This window comes from Gekko japonicus, unplaced genomic scaffold, assembly GCF_001447785.1.
Source record: "Gekko japonicus isolate JY-2015 unplaced genomic scaffold, Gekko_japonicus_V1.1 scaffold101, whole genome shotgun sequence".
Classification (NCBI taxonomy): domain Eukaryota; kingdom Metazoa; phylum Chordata; class Lepidosauria; order Squamata; family Gekkonidae; genus Gekko; species Gekko japonicus.
The window spans coordinates 359059-375447 of NW_015165238.1; the positions used below are offsets into that span (position 1 = coordinate 359059).

The 16389-nt window shown below is 44.5% G+C and overlaps 4 protein-coding genes across 4 annotated transcripts in view; all 4 read left to right on the forward strand.

Annotated features, from left to right (window-relative positions):
- The window catches only part of LOC107109385 (olfactory receptor 1020-like), a 6188-nt gene extending 3609 nt beyond the window's left edge, over positions 1-2579 (forward strand). The window contains exon 2 of the mRNA XM_015409995.1: positions 2567-2579. Coding sequence (XP_015265481.1) covers positions 2567-2579 — 13 coding nt within the window. The remainder of the gene's footprint in view (positions 1-2566) is intronic.
- On the forward strand, positions 2576-3553 carry LOC107109386 (olfactory receptor 2AP1-like). The gene has a single exon (XM_015409996.1). It carries the CDS (start codon positions 2576-2578, stop codon positions 3551-3553), a length of 978 nt encoding a protein of 325 aa, XP_015265482.1.
- Positions 3554-11778: 8225 nt separating this feature from the next.
- On the forward strand, positions 11779-12762 carry LOC107109387 (olfactory receptor 2AP1-like). Its single transcript, XM_015409998.1, has one exon. It carries the CDS (start codon positions 11779-11781, stop codon positions 12760-12762), a length of 984 nt encoding a protein of 327 aa, XP_015265484.1.
- Positions 12763-15556: 2794 nt separating this feature from the next.
- LOC107109388 (olfactory receptor 6F1-like) overlaps positions 15557-16389 on the forward strand; it is a 6684-nt gene continuing 5851 nt past the window's right edge. The window contains exon 1 of the mRNA XM_015409999.1: positions 15557-15656. Within this exon, the coding sequence (XP_015265485.1) occupies positions 15557-15656 (100 nt within the window). The remainder of the gene's footprint in view (positions 15657-16389) is intronic.

Sequence of the window (16389 nt, forward strand, 5' to 3'; positions counted from 1 at the left end):
CACTTAACCACTATACCAAACTGGCTCAGTGATTATTGATCTAATCAACCAATACTTTGGTGGCATATGCACATGTGGTGATTAAAAGATAGTCTGAACCTGCAGTAGTTTGGGCATCCCTAGAAAGGGATAATCCTCAAAACAAAAGCCTGAGGCCTTGGAACCTTCTTGGACTTGGGACAGGAGCACCAAGAAAGATCCTATTATCCTTGACCCATAGACCTCATAGCTAGGGGGATAAAACATGGCACACTTCCCTCGGACACTAAAGAAGGCTTTGCAAGGAGGAGCAGGAGCTATACCCATGTGAGGGCTTGGAGCCAGGGTGGATGCACAAAGAGAGGAGGCCTGGCTTTCTGCATCTCACCAATTGCCTGCACTGTAATTTGGTCTGAAATGAGTGTTTGGCCTTTGTGCACCGTCAAACTCTCTTGAGCAATGAAAATACAGTTGACCTTTTGATTATCACAGCTTATAATGTTGGCTGTCCTTATTCCATGTCTGCAGGCAATTTTTTTTTTAATGGATTATTCTTCAAAGCTAGGCTGTCCCCAGGTTTCTAGAAAAACCTTCCCTTTCCACAGGGAAAAATCTCCCTTTTATGTATCTGAGCCCATTGTGCGGATTTTTTCATTTGTGCTCAGGAGCTAAGTTGAGAATTAGATGTGTACGTATGGAAATTCATTCAGACATGGCAACCCCCATCTGCGCGCTGAAGTGGAATGGTCCCCAAGACAGATTTACCACTTCATCTACTATTTGTGAGATTTAGGACTACATTTTATAAATATGACTTTTATAAACACAGAATTATTTCCCCTAGCTCAGAGATATAATTTGAATGAGAAGTGGAAAGAGAGTGACACCGTGTCTGTTAATTCTGAATGCATGTGATTTATCTCAGTTCTATATTACCCATGATCCCCTGGGACAGAAATGTTTTTTACAGAGAAATGTACTTGGGGGAACAATTGCTGTTCTGTAAATGGTTTCCCTACCAAGAATAAAAGGCTGATGTAATTGAGCTGTGTGTGTCTTTGTGTGTGTATACATAAAAATAGAAGAATACAGACATTCATTCTACCAGACGAAACCCATCAACAGGTAAACCAGAGACATTTTAGTTGGCCTTCTGAAAGGAGCATGAAAAGAAACAAATACTTTAGAAATAGATACAGACTATCAGAAGCAGGCACAATTTGTTGTTTAAATTTGTCGTGCAATTGCTTAAAGCTGTGGTTTTTAAATCTGGCTTGTGAGAACCCTTGGTGTTCTCCAGGGCTTTACTGGGATTCAACAGTGAAAAAGCAGCAATGTCAAACAAGTTCCCCTGAAAACCGCTTGTCCACCAGACTCCAGTACTTAATATTTATATAGCATATTCAGTGAGTATAGCACATACAGCCCTATGGGTAGATCTTTCTACCTTTTTTCACTGGCACATTGATCTCATCCAGTTACCTTTCTTTGTTGTGGCCCTCTCCCATCTGGCTTTTTGTCCATATATACTCTGTAACCCCTGGCATACATTTTCCCTGGAAAATGGTAGCCATCTTTTCCCCTGCAAAAAACCTCATGCGATCCAACAAGAGAGACAGAGAGCCCTTAAACTGAGGAACTTCTAATTTAAATTCCAGCATGTTTCATCACAAAAAGATGAAGCATAGAGAAGGAAGATTAACAGGAAGAATTATGGATATTAGTCAATGCTTAATGGTTTGTTCTTACTCCTTCTCTTGTCTTCCTCTTAACGACTGTGCACTGGTTGCTATTTATCATCCAAATTATTTGCTCTCTCCAATTATGTATGTGTTTTTTTTGGGGGGGGGATGTTCTATTATCCTTGTTCACATGCATGCTTCAGACTTTCTTACAGATACGCACAATATGAACAGTCGTTCATAGTTGTTGTTTTGCATTCAGCATTCTTGTCTATCTTTGACAGTTTATAGAAGGTATTTATGCAGTATTTGATCAATGTGTTTGCATGCAGTTATCTAAGAGTCTTTACATTTTCCCAAATGAGAGCCAGTCTGGTGTAGTGGTTAAGAAAGGCAGACCCTAATCTGGAGAACCAGGTTTGATTCTCCACTCTTCCACATGAAGCTAGCTGGGCAACCTTGGGTCAGTCACAGTTCTCTCAGAGCCTTCTCAGTCCTACCTACCTTACAGTCAATATTCCCTCTAAACTGAGTTAGTGTGAGCTAGCTCACAGTCTTTTAGCCTCTGGCTCACACATTTTTGTCTTAGCTCAGGAAGGATGGCTCCAAAGCAAACTAATTTATGCAGTAGCCAAATTGCTCACTCACAATTTTAATGCCAGTAGCTCACAAAGTAGAATTTTTGCTCACAAGACTCCACAGCCTAGAGGGAGCATTGCTCACAGGGTGTCTGTTGTGTGAACAGGAAAGTAAAGTGATTGTAAGCCAGTTCGAGACTCCATAAAAACCAACTCTTCTTCTAAAGGTCTTGATCTGAATAGCAGTGGGTACGAAAGAGAGTGGGAAAGGGAGGGAGTTAATCTCTAATCTTTTCCAGTACACAATATATGATTTCTTCTTTACAGATGCAGCATATGAAAAACTCAGAGTGGCAAAACAGAACTGCTGTCACCACCTTCATCCTTCTAGGGTTTGGCAATGCTGAGGATCTGAACATTCTCCTTTTCTTACTATTTCTAGCTATCTACCTTGTGACTCTGTCAGGCAATCTTCTCATTGTCCTCCTGGTGATGTTTGACCAGCACCTCCATACTCCCATGTATTTATTTCTGGCAAATCTGTCCTTTTTGGAGTCCTGCTACACTTCAACAATATTACCAAGAATGCTGGCCAGTTTTGTCACAAGGGACAAAACCATCTCGCTTTTGGGTTGCATTCTTCAGATGCATTTCTTTACTACTCTGGCAGCCACAGAATGTTACCTCTTGGCTGCTATGTCATATGATCGCTACCTGGCCATATGTAAACCTTTGCATTATGCCACACTTATGAATGAGAGAATGTGTATCCTGCTTGTTTCAGTATCATGCATAATTGGCCTACTTCTTATAACCATCTTAACATGTTTGGTTTCACAGCTTAACTTTTGCAACCGATATATAATTGACCATTTCTTTTGTGATTTCACCCCCATGGTTCGACTTTCCTGTAGTGACACCCAGGTTGCGGAAACGGCAGCTTTTATAACATCGTCTATAGGGATTCTACCTACATTTCTTGTAACTGTGGCATCCTATGTTTTTATTATCACAACAATCCTGAAAATCCCTTCCATCACTGGGAGACAGAAGGCGTTTTCCACCTGCTCCTCTCATCTCACTGTAGTTTCCATTTTTTATGGCTCCTTAATGTTTGTCTATGTCTTGCCGACAACAGAGAAGTTCAAAGATCTCAATAAGGTCTTCTCTTTATTGTATACATTCCTAACGCCAATGGCCAATCCTTTCATATACAGCCTAAGGAACAAAGAAGTAAGGAGCAGTCTTAGAAAACTGGTATACCAGTTCTGGGAGTTTTCTGTGACACAAAAGAAATTATGCATCTGTGATTGAAACCATGATTTATTTAATTGGGTTTTTTTACTGCTAATCAAAGTCTTTCAGTTCTTATTTCATGAAATTTCTGAGTATTATTGTTCCTTCACTCCTGATTATGCATGGGGGGGGGGAAGTGTAGCATTCAGTCATGTACTTTGTATGCAGATCATTGTCTCCTCCCACTAAAAAAGATGTCAGCAGACTGTAGGTTTAAACACAATAGTCTAATGGGAGGGTTTCAAAAACAATGTCGTCAAATGAACAAGATTTTTTTTTAAACTGAAACAGAGAACAAATAAATTTTCTCCTTGTGGCTGGGTGGACCCAGGTCCCAAACACTCCTGTCTGCTCTCGTTTGTTCTAGGGAAGCAGGGATCCTGCTGACTGCACCTAGAATAGGTAGTCTAGTTGGGCTTGCTGTTCTTCACTTGGACCAATTTCCCATGAACTGGATCCATCAGCAGAAGATCACAGGTCTCACAGCCACCAACAACAGTCTCTAGAATCGTGCTTGCTTGTGAGCTTCAGGCAACTCTTGGCTGATTAGGCTGTCTTGTGGGTTGAAGGATCAAAGAAGTTTGGGCTAGATAGACAAGTGATCTGGCTCTCTATAAACAGTGTTATATGTACTTGTTGGTTCACTGGACTGTGGGCAAAACTTTCAGATATGATACTTGATTTTAGCAACTGACAGTACAATTTTAAAAACAGTTTCCTGGGAATACGACCTGGGAGTAGAAGTAATTGGTATTCTGAGTAGACCTGTTTAAGATTGCACTGGAAATCTGGCAGATATTTTATGCTGATATATTGTGGTTGTGTGCCTCTTCAAAGACCACCTATGGTAAGGAATTCAAGTTAGAAATGCTTGGAAAAAGTTGATAACATTGAGGCTTTAATTCGATGCTCACTTAGATGGGATTGAGCCCCATCAACTCTAATGGGCCTAAATTCTGAGTATAGGGGACTTACATAGGTTTGTGCTGTAAATTACAATCAAGACTGCATTTTTCAAAACTAGCAGAACTAGCTTTTCTCTATTTTTTAAGGTATTTTTGCATCTGCATGTCTGAGCACCTATGCCTCATGGTCATGCTGACCCATACCGGGCACAGAGGACATTCATAGAAATGGTGTGATAGCTTGCCTCTGACCTCCTGGTCCTGGCATTCTCTGGAGGTCTCCCATACAAGTACTTTCAAGGGTCAGCCGTGCTTAGCTTTTGAGATCTGATGAAATCAGGCTTGCCTGGGCTATTCAGGTCAGGGCTAAAACTAGCTTTTCCACTAGTGGAAAAGAGAGAAGAGACTCACAAATGGTTGAATATAGCTCAGCATGGCTGTAACAGTTCATTGAAGAATGGGTGTGGTAATATTTTGAGATATTTCAATGTCTACACTTGCTTTAATGTTTTAAAAGTAATATTAAATTGTAAAGGTGTAGTACTAAATTCTGGAATCAGAATTGCAATTTTACTTCGGAGACCACAAGGTCTGCACTTTCAGGATACATTATTTAAAATCTAAAAAGTCCAAGGACTGCTTTAGAAGTTGTACAATCTAAAATCCAATCCTATGCATATTTTCTCAAAAAAATGTTAATAAGTTTGATGGAACTTAAAAGAAACAGATTGTAGCCTTGGATGTTCTCTCAACTAACATCTTCTAAAAGTTCAAAATTCAATACTTCGGTTTGACAGGTTTGACACATTCCTCTGTGGCTGAGAGATGCTAGGAGGAAGCTCGGTCTGGTGACAGGGAGAAGGAACACTTTGGGATATGGAGGTGAGGGGGTTAGTGGGCCAGTGGCATGAACTGGGTGGCCTCCCTTAATAGGGAGAGTCTGGCCCAGTGGTCCTTCTGTGAGGAATGGGTAGCTGGCAACATCTGCATCTGAGGAAGGGCAGGGAGAACCCTTATGAGTACGAGGGATAAGAAGATTTGGAGAGGGCCTTGAGTGCAGGTCCAGATGTTAGGGTGATCATTAAAGGAGGTAGTCAAGCATAGCCTGGGGTAGATGGGGGGGAGGAGAGAAGGGTGGTACACAGCATGAACCACTGTGTAAGCTCATCAGTATACTGCAGATATGACAGAATCTTCATGTCTGGGAGTTCTTCTTGCAATGGGAAGAAGGCTATGGAAACATATCCAACTTGTTGTGCCCCAATTGTGCAAGCATCTCATCAGCCCACATTAACAGCTATACTCCCTCTCAAATGCACAGTTCATATAAACATACTCATAGAAACATGCCTGTCCCTCAAGCACAATCACCCTTCTTACAAACCAAACATATCAGTAATGCCTCCCTGGGTTTACCTGCAGATGTGCAATTAAGGATGGCGGAGTTTACTGTAGCATTCTTCACCACAGCCCAGCCTAATATACAGATTATGATTATGCCAACCCTTCCTAGTAGAACAGCAAATACTTGGGCATTGGAGTGGGATAAGCATGAGCTCTTGTTGAGGTGGTAAAAGGAAATGTTGTGTGGTTGCCCCATGGGCCACACCTGGCTACTGGCCTCGCCATAGAACCAATAGTGAAAAGAAGGGAAGAGGGATTTTCTAAGAGGGATTTTCTAAGCCCTGTGCCAATGGATGCATGCAACTGCTTCTCTGCTTTCAAGAGAAATGTGAGGCTGCTCCCACTCTGACAGCTAGGCCCGTAGCTAACAACTTTTTGCTCAGGGGGCCCATATTTTTCTCAGGGGGCCACCACCAGTATGTTCCCTCTAAGATGTGGAGTTTTGTGAGCAAAACTTCTACTTTGTGAGCTACTGCCATTAAAGCTTCAGTGCAGCCTGCAAGACAGGAATTAGGAGGGCGACAAGGCGCAGCTCCACCAAAGGCAAGAGGCGCGGGCAGCCAGGGCATCCTCTTACCGCAGCAGCTTGCAGCAGTGGGTCAGCCTTGTCCTTCCCCGGAAAGCGGCTGGGGAATCTGGCGGGGGCCAGAGACTGCCTCGCCTGTGGCCGAGGAGGGCCAGCAGGGTGCCGAGAAAGAAGGAGCCGGCGGTGCAGCACAAGTAGAAGAGGAGACGGAGCAGAAGCAATGCCAAGCATTGCTGTCCTCCGGGTGCCTCTTCCTCCGCGCACAGTCGGCCCAGGTGGAAAAGGGGCACCGCTAGCAGGCCGCCCCCGCCCAGTGACAAAGTGCAAAAAGATCGGAGAGATTGACAGCTATGTACAGATCTGTGGTTGCCCTTTTGCCCCACCTCCCCGCCACGATGGAGGGGCACCCGGGCGTGACCCCCCGAACAACTTTGGTGCGCTCTCGTTTACCCCCTTCCCTTCTGCCCCACGTAGAAAGGCCTGGTGAGACGGCAGGGATTGGCACGGGGGCAAAATGGCTGAGGGAGGGAGGGGGCTCTGCCTTGGTGTCTCTATTCTTCCCCCCCCCCCACACTTGGGACCCATCGGACTTCCTTCGCTGCCACTGTCAGGCACCCCAAAGGCCCCCGCAAGCGAGAGGAGACGGGAAGGCTCGGGGAGCGATGCGCGTGTAAGAGGCAACAGGCCTTGCAAACCCTTCCACGCGTCCGCACCATGGACTGGAAGCAGTCTCGGGCCACCGGGTCTGCCCAAGAATGTGGCCGTTCTGGGGAGGGGGGGACGCAGCCCTTTAGGCTGCTCCGTCAAGGTGGCCAGGCTGGAGAAAGCGAGGGACAAGAAAGCGGACTCCGCATTTGCTGCATTGCAGCACGGGGGGGGGTGCTCCCCCACAGCAGACTGTGGCCCCGCAGATGGCCACTGGGACGCAGTGTGGAGGAGCCCCCGAGGGGGGAGACGATGCTGCCGTGTTGAGAAATCCCGGGGAGGGAGGGGGGAAACCCGCATCTGGGCGCTGCTTCCCTTGCTTCTGCACTAAACGGACCAGGGGTGTGTGTTGGGAGTGCGGCAGCAGTCCCAGCCCGGTGGCAGCAGCATAGAGCGGGACAAGCCACCGCGCTCCAGCATCACCGGCGTCTCCTCCTCGTCGTTGCCTTCGGCCACGGTTGCTAGGATGCTGCTGCTGCAGGATTCGCTGCCTGAGACTCTGAGCTTCGTGCGCTCTGCGCATCCCACGGCAGGGCTCGCCGACTCAAGCTGGCCGCTGCTGCTGCTGGAGATGTTAGCAGTGGTGTCTGCATTGGGGAACATGCTGCTCCAGCCAGTGGCGGGAACAAGCGCATCTCCCACCCAGGAGGCCCGCTTGCAAGGTCGCGTGGCCCTGCAAAGACACGGGGGGCGGAGAAGGCTTTGCAGGGACCCGCGCTTCAGCACAGCCCTGCAAAGACGTGGGAGGGCCCGCCCCTGTTGTCGTGGCGCCTTGAGGAAGATGAAGGCGCCTGTCATTGGGAGAGACGCAGGGGGAGGAGGGGGAGCAGAGGATGGGGGAGGAGGCCCGCAAAACCCGTGGGGTCCAGGCCCTGAGGGCCCCACGCAGGCTACGGGCCTGCTGACAGCACATTTTGAGACTCTGCTGTTCTGTCCCTGCACCAAAGCAGGCTTCACAGGCTTCAGAATGGGAGGAGAGGGGATAGTATTTCCTGGTTGCTCCTTATCCGTGTTGTGCTCAGCCCTTGGTGCTGCACATGGGAGGCCAACACTTTCCTCTCTGGCCTCTTCCTGGAGCTACCATTTAAAGACAGCAAGGCCACAGTGGCTCAGAGGTTAAGATGCTGAGTGGAAGACCAGAAGGTCTGTAGTTCATCAGTTTAAGACCCTAGTGCTGCATGATGGAGTGAGCTCCTATCTGTGGCCCCAGCTCTGGCCAACCTAGCAGTGTAAAAGCGCATGTAGAGAAATAGGTACTGCTTCCGTGTAAAGGTAACAGTGTTCCATGTGCCTCAGCATTTAGTCATGTCAGCCACATGACCAGAGAAATGTCTTTGGACAGTGCTGGCTCTTCGGCTTGGAAATGGAGAGGGGCACTGCCCCCTAGAGTCAAATTCTACTAGCTTTTGAGCAAGGGAAACCTTTACCTTTTAGGCCACCTTGCCCCATGCAGTCCACCTGTTTGACCCAGGCTCTTCCCTCCCCTGGGTGGATATTGGTCCTCTTGGGCAGACCACACCCAGCTGCCCATCTTCTTTTGCCCCCTTTTGACTGCCTTCAGCTACCTTAGGTGGGATGCCTTCTCAGCCACCTTGACCCTGACCCATCTAAGCCCTGCCCTCACCTGAGCTAGCCATTCTGCCAGTCCAGGCTTGATGATAAGGAGTTGCCACCGGCCTCTGGTCCTGGGCTGAGCAGTGCAGGGCTGACCGGCCAGTTTGGGGCTTATTTGGGGGCAGCACTGCTCCAGATCACTCAGAAGATCTGCTTGTTGAAAGGATAGGTGGAAAAAATTATCTCTCTGTAACACCATTTATTTTATTTTATTTTATTGGAATCAATAGTTTAGCGCATGCACTACTGCATCCTCTAAATGACCTCTGCATGGGCCCGTGTTGCGGGGAGGGCGGGGTATAAATTGAATTAAATAAATAAATATCAGACAACACCATAACTTCTTATTTTTCTTATACTGTCACAAAGAATATATTTCCCTTTAGAAAATAATTGCATCTCTACTACATAATCTGCTCCTGGGGGAGTATAGGTATTTTAATTTCCCCATTGGCATAGGTCCCTAGGGAATCCCTTATATATATATATATATGAATGTGGGGAAATGAGAGCTAGTACATACTGGTTCACTTATGGGACAACAGTACAGATAAAAAGAAGGTGTTGCTACATCTACCACATTGTATTTTATTATACAAAGAAAGGGTGACAGATGATGGAACCACACAAGCCAAGCAGACTTCAATAACATTCACTGAATGTGATGACAACCCATTGCAGGCCTTATCCCAGTCATACCAATGATGAAGGTAATGCAGCTTCCTTCTCAAACGAAAAGGAAAATAGTGGATTGTATCCTATTATTATTATTTTCTGCTGAATCTCACTCCCATACAGTACCACCCATTTCATGGTGTATATGTGTGTTAGAACATACTAGGTTTTTGTAGAACCCGCAAAGTACAATGACATAAATGTTCATAGTGGATGAGTTACCTGAAAGAAATGTATGTATCTTTCTACATAATGAAGAACCTTGAGGGAATCATGGAAAATGTCAATGTTATCAACACTACTGCTTCAAGGTTCTTATCACTACACCCAGTTTCCTGTCTTGGCTTAGTTTCCCCCTTCTGCAAAGTCAACAGGAGAGAGAAAAAGAAAAACCTGTGGAAAATGAAGGTACTATGAAAAAAATATTTCTGGCTTGTAAAAGAGGTTTCTTTAATACTCGGAGATTTTTTTGCAACATCCTTTGCAGAATTAAACCCTTCCAAACCCATTGAAGTCAATGGATTTAGCAGGGTATAACTCTGTTTAGGATTGCACTGTTAGAGAGTGATGCTTTGGAACTATTTTCTACCTGCCTGCCAGCATACCCCTATGTGCTCAACAAATACACTACTAAAGCTAAAGTTCACTGCAAGAGGGATCATAAATCTCCAATATCCTCTGCTGTTTAATGAATCTATGTCTGAATCTTTCTAATGGATGGCAAGATGGCATTATTCATTTTTGTAATTTAATATAGCTTTTGTTCAACACATTTATTTAGACAGTTTCTGCATCAAATTATAGCTGTCTAGTGTATAAATTAGACCTTCCACATTATGTTGGCTTCTGAGAACTTGTGATCACCAAGGGCAAAAATCTTAATTCCATGTCCAGAGTTTTGATCACATCTCATTCTTAGGCTGAATTCAGACTTGCAGTTTGCAGTGCTATGGAGTCGCTGCAAAGAAGACCCAGAACAGAGCCGTAATGGCCTGGTCCCGGTATTTCTGTTCACATAGCAGCAAATCAAGCGGGAGGATACCGTGGAGGAAGCACAAGGGAGCGTTGGCACTGTAGGGCCACCCCTGGCGGCTCTTGCGGCTGTTTTGGCACTTGGCCGCATCTGCAAATAGGGCAGGATCGCAAAGCCACCACCAGCATTGGAACAGCCAGCATCTATTAGCAACGTCTCCTTTGTTCCTGCCTTACAGCACTTGCGTTCACACAGTCAGGAACCGTAATCAACACGCTATCCACATGCTCTCTGCCTGGTTTGCTACCACTTCCAGGTGGTACTTTTTATACTTGAGAGGGGAGTGCTACAAAATGGTATGAGTACGACTGGAGGACGACAGACAGATTTGCCTGTATGAACCCGCGCCTTTGCGCCGCTACTCAGTCGCTCCTGAAACGTTTCCCTGTCGGTCCAAACTGCCAGTCTGAACTTGGCCTTAATGTTTCCTTCTCTTCACCCCTCATTCTACAATCCAGTCTTGTACACCAGATATCAAACTGCTAATACATATATGCAAAAGCAACCTTGACGAATGTAAACAAAATCTGTGGTTTTTTGCAAAAATATTTATAGTAATATAAGATCACCTATCATGCAGAGTGAAAATAAAGTACAAAGTGTGCAATTACATTAAAAGACATAAAATTACAAGTGGGACATAAACCCTGCTGAAGTACAATCCTAAAGGGACTGATTCTATGAACAATCTTCTTTGTGCTGTAAGAACAGAAGGAAGCCTCCTCCTTAACAGCCAAGGATAAGTCCCTCGGAGCATGCAGTTTTCTCCTTCTTTCCTCACGTTTTCAGAATCCTCAGTATTAGTGAGTTCTGAAAATCTGGGGGGGGGGGAGGAGAAAACTTTGGGTTTGCCCCTGGTGAACAAAAATCTACTGCAGAAAATTTCACATAACACGCAGATTTTAAAATGTCAATGTGGGGAATTTCACTGCTGTGGAAACAGTTCTTCTTTTGCATTCAGCATTCTTGTCCACCTTTGCCTTAGTTTATATAAGTTATTTATGTAGTATTTGATCAATGTGTTTGCATGCAGTTATCTTTACATTTTCCTTAATGAGAACCAGTCTGGTATAGTGGAGGACTGGGTGTGATTATACACTTTTCCACGTGAAGGCAGCTGGGTAAAATTGAGTCACTCACAGTTCTCTCAGAGCCCTCTCAGCCCTACCTACCTCACAGGGTGTCTGTTGTAGGGAGAGGAAGGGAATGTGATTGTAAGCCACTTTGAGACTCCTTCAGGTAGTGAAAACTAAGGTATAAAACCCAACTCTTCTTCTAAAGGTCTTGATCTGAATAGCACTGGGTATGAAAGAAAGTGGGAAATGGAGGGAGTTAATTCCTAATCTTTTCCAGTACTCAGTATATGATCTCTTATTTACAGATGCAGCATGTGAAAAACTCAGAGTGGCAAAACAGAACTGCTGTCACCACCTTCATCCTCCTCGGGTTTGGCAATGTTGAGGATCTGAACATTCTCCTTTTCTCATTATTTCTAGCTATCTACGTTGTGATTCTGTCAGGAAATGTTCTGATTGTTGTCCTGGTAATGGTTGAACAGCACCTCCATACTCCCATGTATTTCTTTCTGGCAAATCTGGCCTTTTTGGAGTCCTGCTACACTTCAACAATATTACCAAGAATGCTGGCCAGTTTTGTCACAAGGGACAAAACCATCTCGCTTTTGGGCTGCGTTCTCCAGATGCATTTCTCTTCTACTCTGGGGGCTACAGAATGTTACCTCTTGGCTGCTATGTCATATGATCGCTATCTGGCCATATGTAAACCTTTGCATTATGCCACACTTATGAATGAGAGAATGTGTATCCTGCTTGTTTCAGTATCATGGACAAATGGGCTACTTCTTATAACCATCTTAACATGTTTGGTTTCACAGCTTAACTTTTGCAACCAATATATAATTGACCATTTCTTTTGTGATTTCACCCCCATGGTTCGACTTTCCTGTAGTGACACCCAGGTTGCGGAAACGGCAGCTTTTATAACATCGTCTATAGGGATTCTACCTACATTTCTCATAACTGTGGCGTCCTATGTTTTTATTATCACAACAATCCTGAAAATCCCTTCCATCACTGGAAGACAGAAGGCGTTTTCCACCTGCTCCTCCCATCTCACTGTAGTTTCCATTTTTTATGGCTCCTTAATATTTGTCTATGTCTTGCCGACAACAGAGAAGTTCAAAGATCTCAATAAGGTCTTCTCTTTCTTGTATACAATCCTAACGCTAATGGCCAATCCTTTCATATACAGCCTAAGGAACAAAGAAGTAAGGAGCAGTCTTAGAAAACTGGTATACCAGTTCTGGTGGTTTTCTGTGATACAAAAAAAAATTATGCATCTGTGATTGAAACCATGATTTATTTATTTTATGCTGTTAATCAAAGTCTATTAGTTCTAGTTTCATCAATTTTCTGAGTACTATTATTCTTTCACTCCTAACTATGCATGGGGGGGGCAGGATTCAGTAATGTACTTTGTATGCAGAAAGACCTGGATTCAATTATTGACTCCCCCCATTAAAAAAGATATCAGCAGGCTGCAGGTTTAAACACAATAGTCTAATGGGGGTTTTCCCCCCGAAAACAATGTAGTCAAATGAACAAGATTTTTTTTTTTTTAACTGAAACAGAGAAAAAATATTTTTTCTCCCTGTGGCTGGTTACACCAAGGTCCACAACACTCCTGTCTGTTCTCGTTTGTTCTAGGGAAGTAGTGCTGACTGCACCTAGAAAAGGTAGTCTAGTTGGGCTTGCTGCTCTTCACTTGAACCAATTTCCCATGAACCGGATCCACCAGCAGAAGATGACAGTTCTCACAGCCACCAACAAGAGTCTCAGGGATCATGTTTGCTTGAGAGCTCCAGGACACTCTTGGCTGATTAAGCTGTCTTGTGGGTTGAAAGATCAAAGATGTTCGGACTAGATAGACCAGTGATCTGTCTCTCTAGAAGCAGTTTTATACGGACTTATCGTTTCATTGGATTGTGGGCAAAACTTTCAAATATGATACTTGATTTAACAACTGACAGTGCAATTTTCTCGGGAGTATGACCTAGGAGTAGAAGAAAGTGGGATTCTGAGTAGACCTACTTAGGATTGCACTGTAAATCTGGTAGATATTTTACGCTGGTATATTGTGGTTGTGTGCCTCTTCAAAGGCCAGCTATGGTAAGGAATTCAAGTTTGAAACACTTGGAAAAATTGATAACATTGAGGCTGTAATTTGATGGTCATTTAGAGGGTATTGAGATGGGAACGGGCCTAAATTCTGAGTATAGGAGACTTGCATAGGGTTGTGCTGTAAATTTCAATTAATGCTGCATTTTTCAAAATGTAGAACTAGCTTTTCTTGTTTTAAGGTATTTTTACATTTGTGTCTGTGTGCGTGCATGTGTGTGCCCATGCCTGTAAGTCATGGTGACCCCTACTGGAACACAGAGATGGCTTGATAGCCTGTCTCTGGCCTCTTGGCCCTGGTATTCTTTTGAGATCTCCCATCCACGTACTTGCCAGGGTCGCCCCTGCTTAGCTTCTGAGATCTGACATGATAGGGCTTGCTTGAGCTATCCAGGCCAGGGATAGAACTAGATTTTCCACTAATGAAAAAGAGAGAAGAGACTTGCAAATGGCTGAGTATAGCAGAGTCTGGCTTTCACAGTTCATTGAAAAATAGGCAAGGTAATATTTCTAGGTATTTCAATGTGTACAACTGCTTTAGTGTTTTAAAAGTAATGTGATTAAACTGTAACAATGTAGTACTCAATATTGGAATCAGAATTTCAGTTTTACTTCAGAGACCTCAAAGCCTGCACTTTCAGGATGCATTACTTAAAATCTAAAAAGTCTAAGGACTGCTTTGGAAGTCATGCAATGTACAATCCAATCCTATGCATATTTTCTCAAAAATATGTTAATGACTGTGATGGAACTTAAAGGAGACAGTAGCCTTGGATGTTCTATCAACTAATATCTGCTGAAAGTTCAAAATACAATACTTCTGTTTGACACATTCTGTTACACTCCATGTGGCTGAGAGATACTAGGAGGAAGCTTGGTCTGGTGACAGGGAGAAGGAACACTTTGGGATGTGGAGGTGATGAAGTTAGTGGCCCAGTGGCAAGAACTGTCTTGGAGGCCCAGATGGGACAAGGTCCCCTTAATAAGGAGAGTCTAACCCTATAGATCTTCTGTGGGGAATAGGTAGCTTGCAGCATCTGCAGCTGAGGGAGGGCAGGGAGAACCCTTTCGAGTACAAGGGATAAGAAGATTGGGAGAGGGCCTTGAGGGCAGGGCCAGATGTTAGGGTGATCATTAAAGGAGGTAGTCAAGCATAGCCTGGGGTAGATGGGGGAGGAGGAGTCAGGGGTTAAGATTTCCATTTGAGGGGAAGATGGTGCACAGCATGAACCACTGTGTAAACTCATGAATATACTGCAGATTGGACAGAACCTTCATGTCTTGGAGTTCTTTTGGCAATGGGGAGGAGGTTATGAAAACGTAGACAACTTGTTATGGGGCCCAATAGTGCAAGCATCCCATGAGGCCACAATGGCCACATTAGCAACTACACTCCCTTTCAAATGCATAGTTCATATAGGGTGCGTTCAGACGCGGCCTTTCTGCCGGCATAAACTGCACCGGTTCCAACCGGTGCAGTTTATGCCAGCTGAAACGCGATCACACTCACCTCCATTCTCATTCACCAAAATACAGAAAGTGCAGATAATCAAACGCCAGGCTAAAACAGCGTGGGGGAGCTGATCCCTAGGCGGCTAAGCAAGGATCTCGACATGGGCGAAGGAAGGGGAAAATCAACAGGAGAGTAAAGAAAGACTCATCCAAGACGGAGTTTAAAAACGTGGCCACAGAAATGGAGAGTTAAGGAAGCCTTACCTGTAATGTATTGGTAATGTATCTGTCCAGACCAGAGCAAGTAATTAAAGAGGACGTTTCCGAACTGAGGAATGAGCTACAGAGGAAAGAAGCACTGATTCAGAAGCACTTGGGGAAGCTGCGACACTGGCACCAAGTTCTTGAAGACCTCAATGTGCAGCATAAAAAGCCGGCTGAAATGCCTCAAGGAGCTTTGGCTTACCTAGAGCAAGCTTCGGCAAATATCCCAGCACCTCTTAAGCAGACATGAACAAGCAAGCTCATTCTACTTTTAGAACACCATCTCTACTTTTGAGACCAAGTGATGTGGGAACTTTTAAAAACCTTGTTGAAGTTGAAAAAGAAAGTAAATGAGAACACCCACACCCTCCCCTCCCCCCCTAGTAACAAGATGTTTAAACAAGCTGTAAACGTCAACATTGATGAATGCATGCAATAAAACTAGAATAACAAACTGTTAGCAAGAACCAAGTGCAGGATCCTTATGGAAGCTAGAAGTCACGTCTGGAGCTTTAAGCAAGTTTCCTTGTCAATGCAGTTCTGGCGATCTCTTGCTTAAGTGGGAAGACAGAAAACACCGAGGAAGTTAAAACAAACAACAAGCTAGTGAGAAGATGATTAACTGAAATGAGGAATGTTTTATAGATGGTTCCTTATCCTTCCACTGAGGTGAGACCTAGTTTTTAAACTTTCAGCAATATTGCTAAGGTTGAAAATGCAATTTGTCATCTAGGGAGGGGGCTTCTTTTTGTGTGTATTCTATCTGGGAGGGGGGGAAATGAAACTGCAACTTGGGAGTGTAGACTGAAGACACTGCTGTTGGGGGTATTCAAAATAGTAATTGGAAGAACAGCAGCAAGCTTCCTTCTTAAATATTGCATGGGTGCCCTGGGAAACAGTAGTAAAAAGAAAGACTCAGCCACTGAAGGGATTGCTTCGTGCCTTGCTTTTCTGGCTGAAGTCATGTCCTTTGGTTCCTGACAGCGCCGTGTCCTGAAGGGTCTCTTCAAGATAACCTCAGCTTCGTTGTTCAAAGTCACACAATGGAGAACCCAATAGGTAGCTAACCTGAACGGCAC

What these genes read in the sequence shown, in the direction of transcription:
- LOC107109386 (XM_015409996.1), top strand. Translation starts at nt 2,576, where the DNA reads ATGAAAAACTCAGAGTGGCAAAACAGAACTGCTGTCACCACCTTCATC.
- LOC107109387 (XM_015409998.1), top strand. Translation starts at nt 11,779, where the DNA reads ATGCAGCATGTGAAAAACTCAGAGTGGCAAAACAGAACTGCTGTCACC.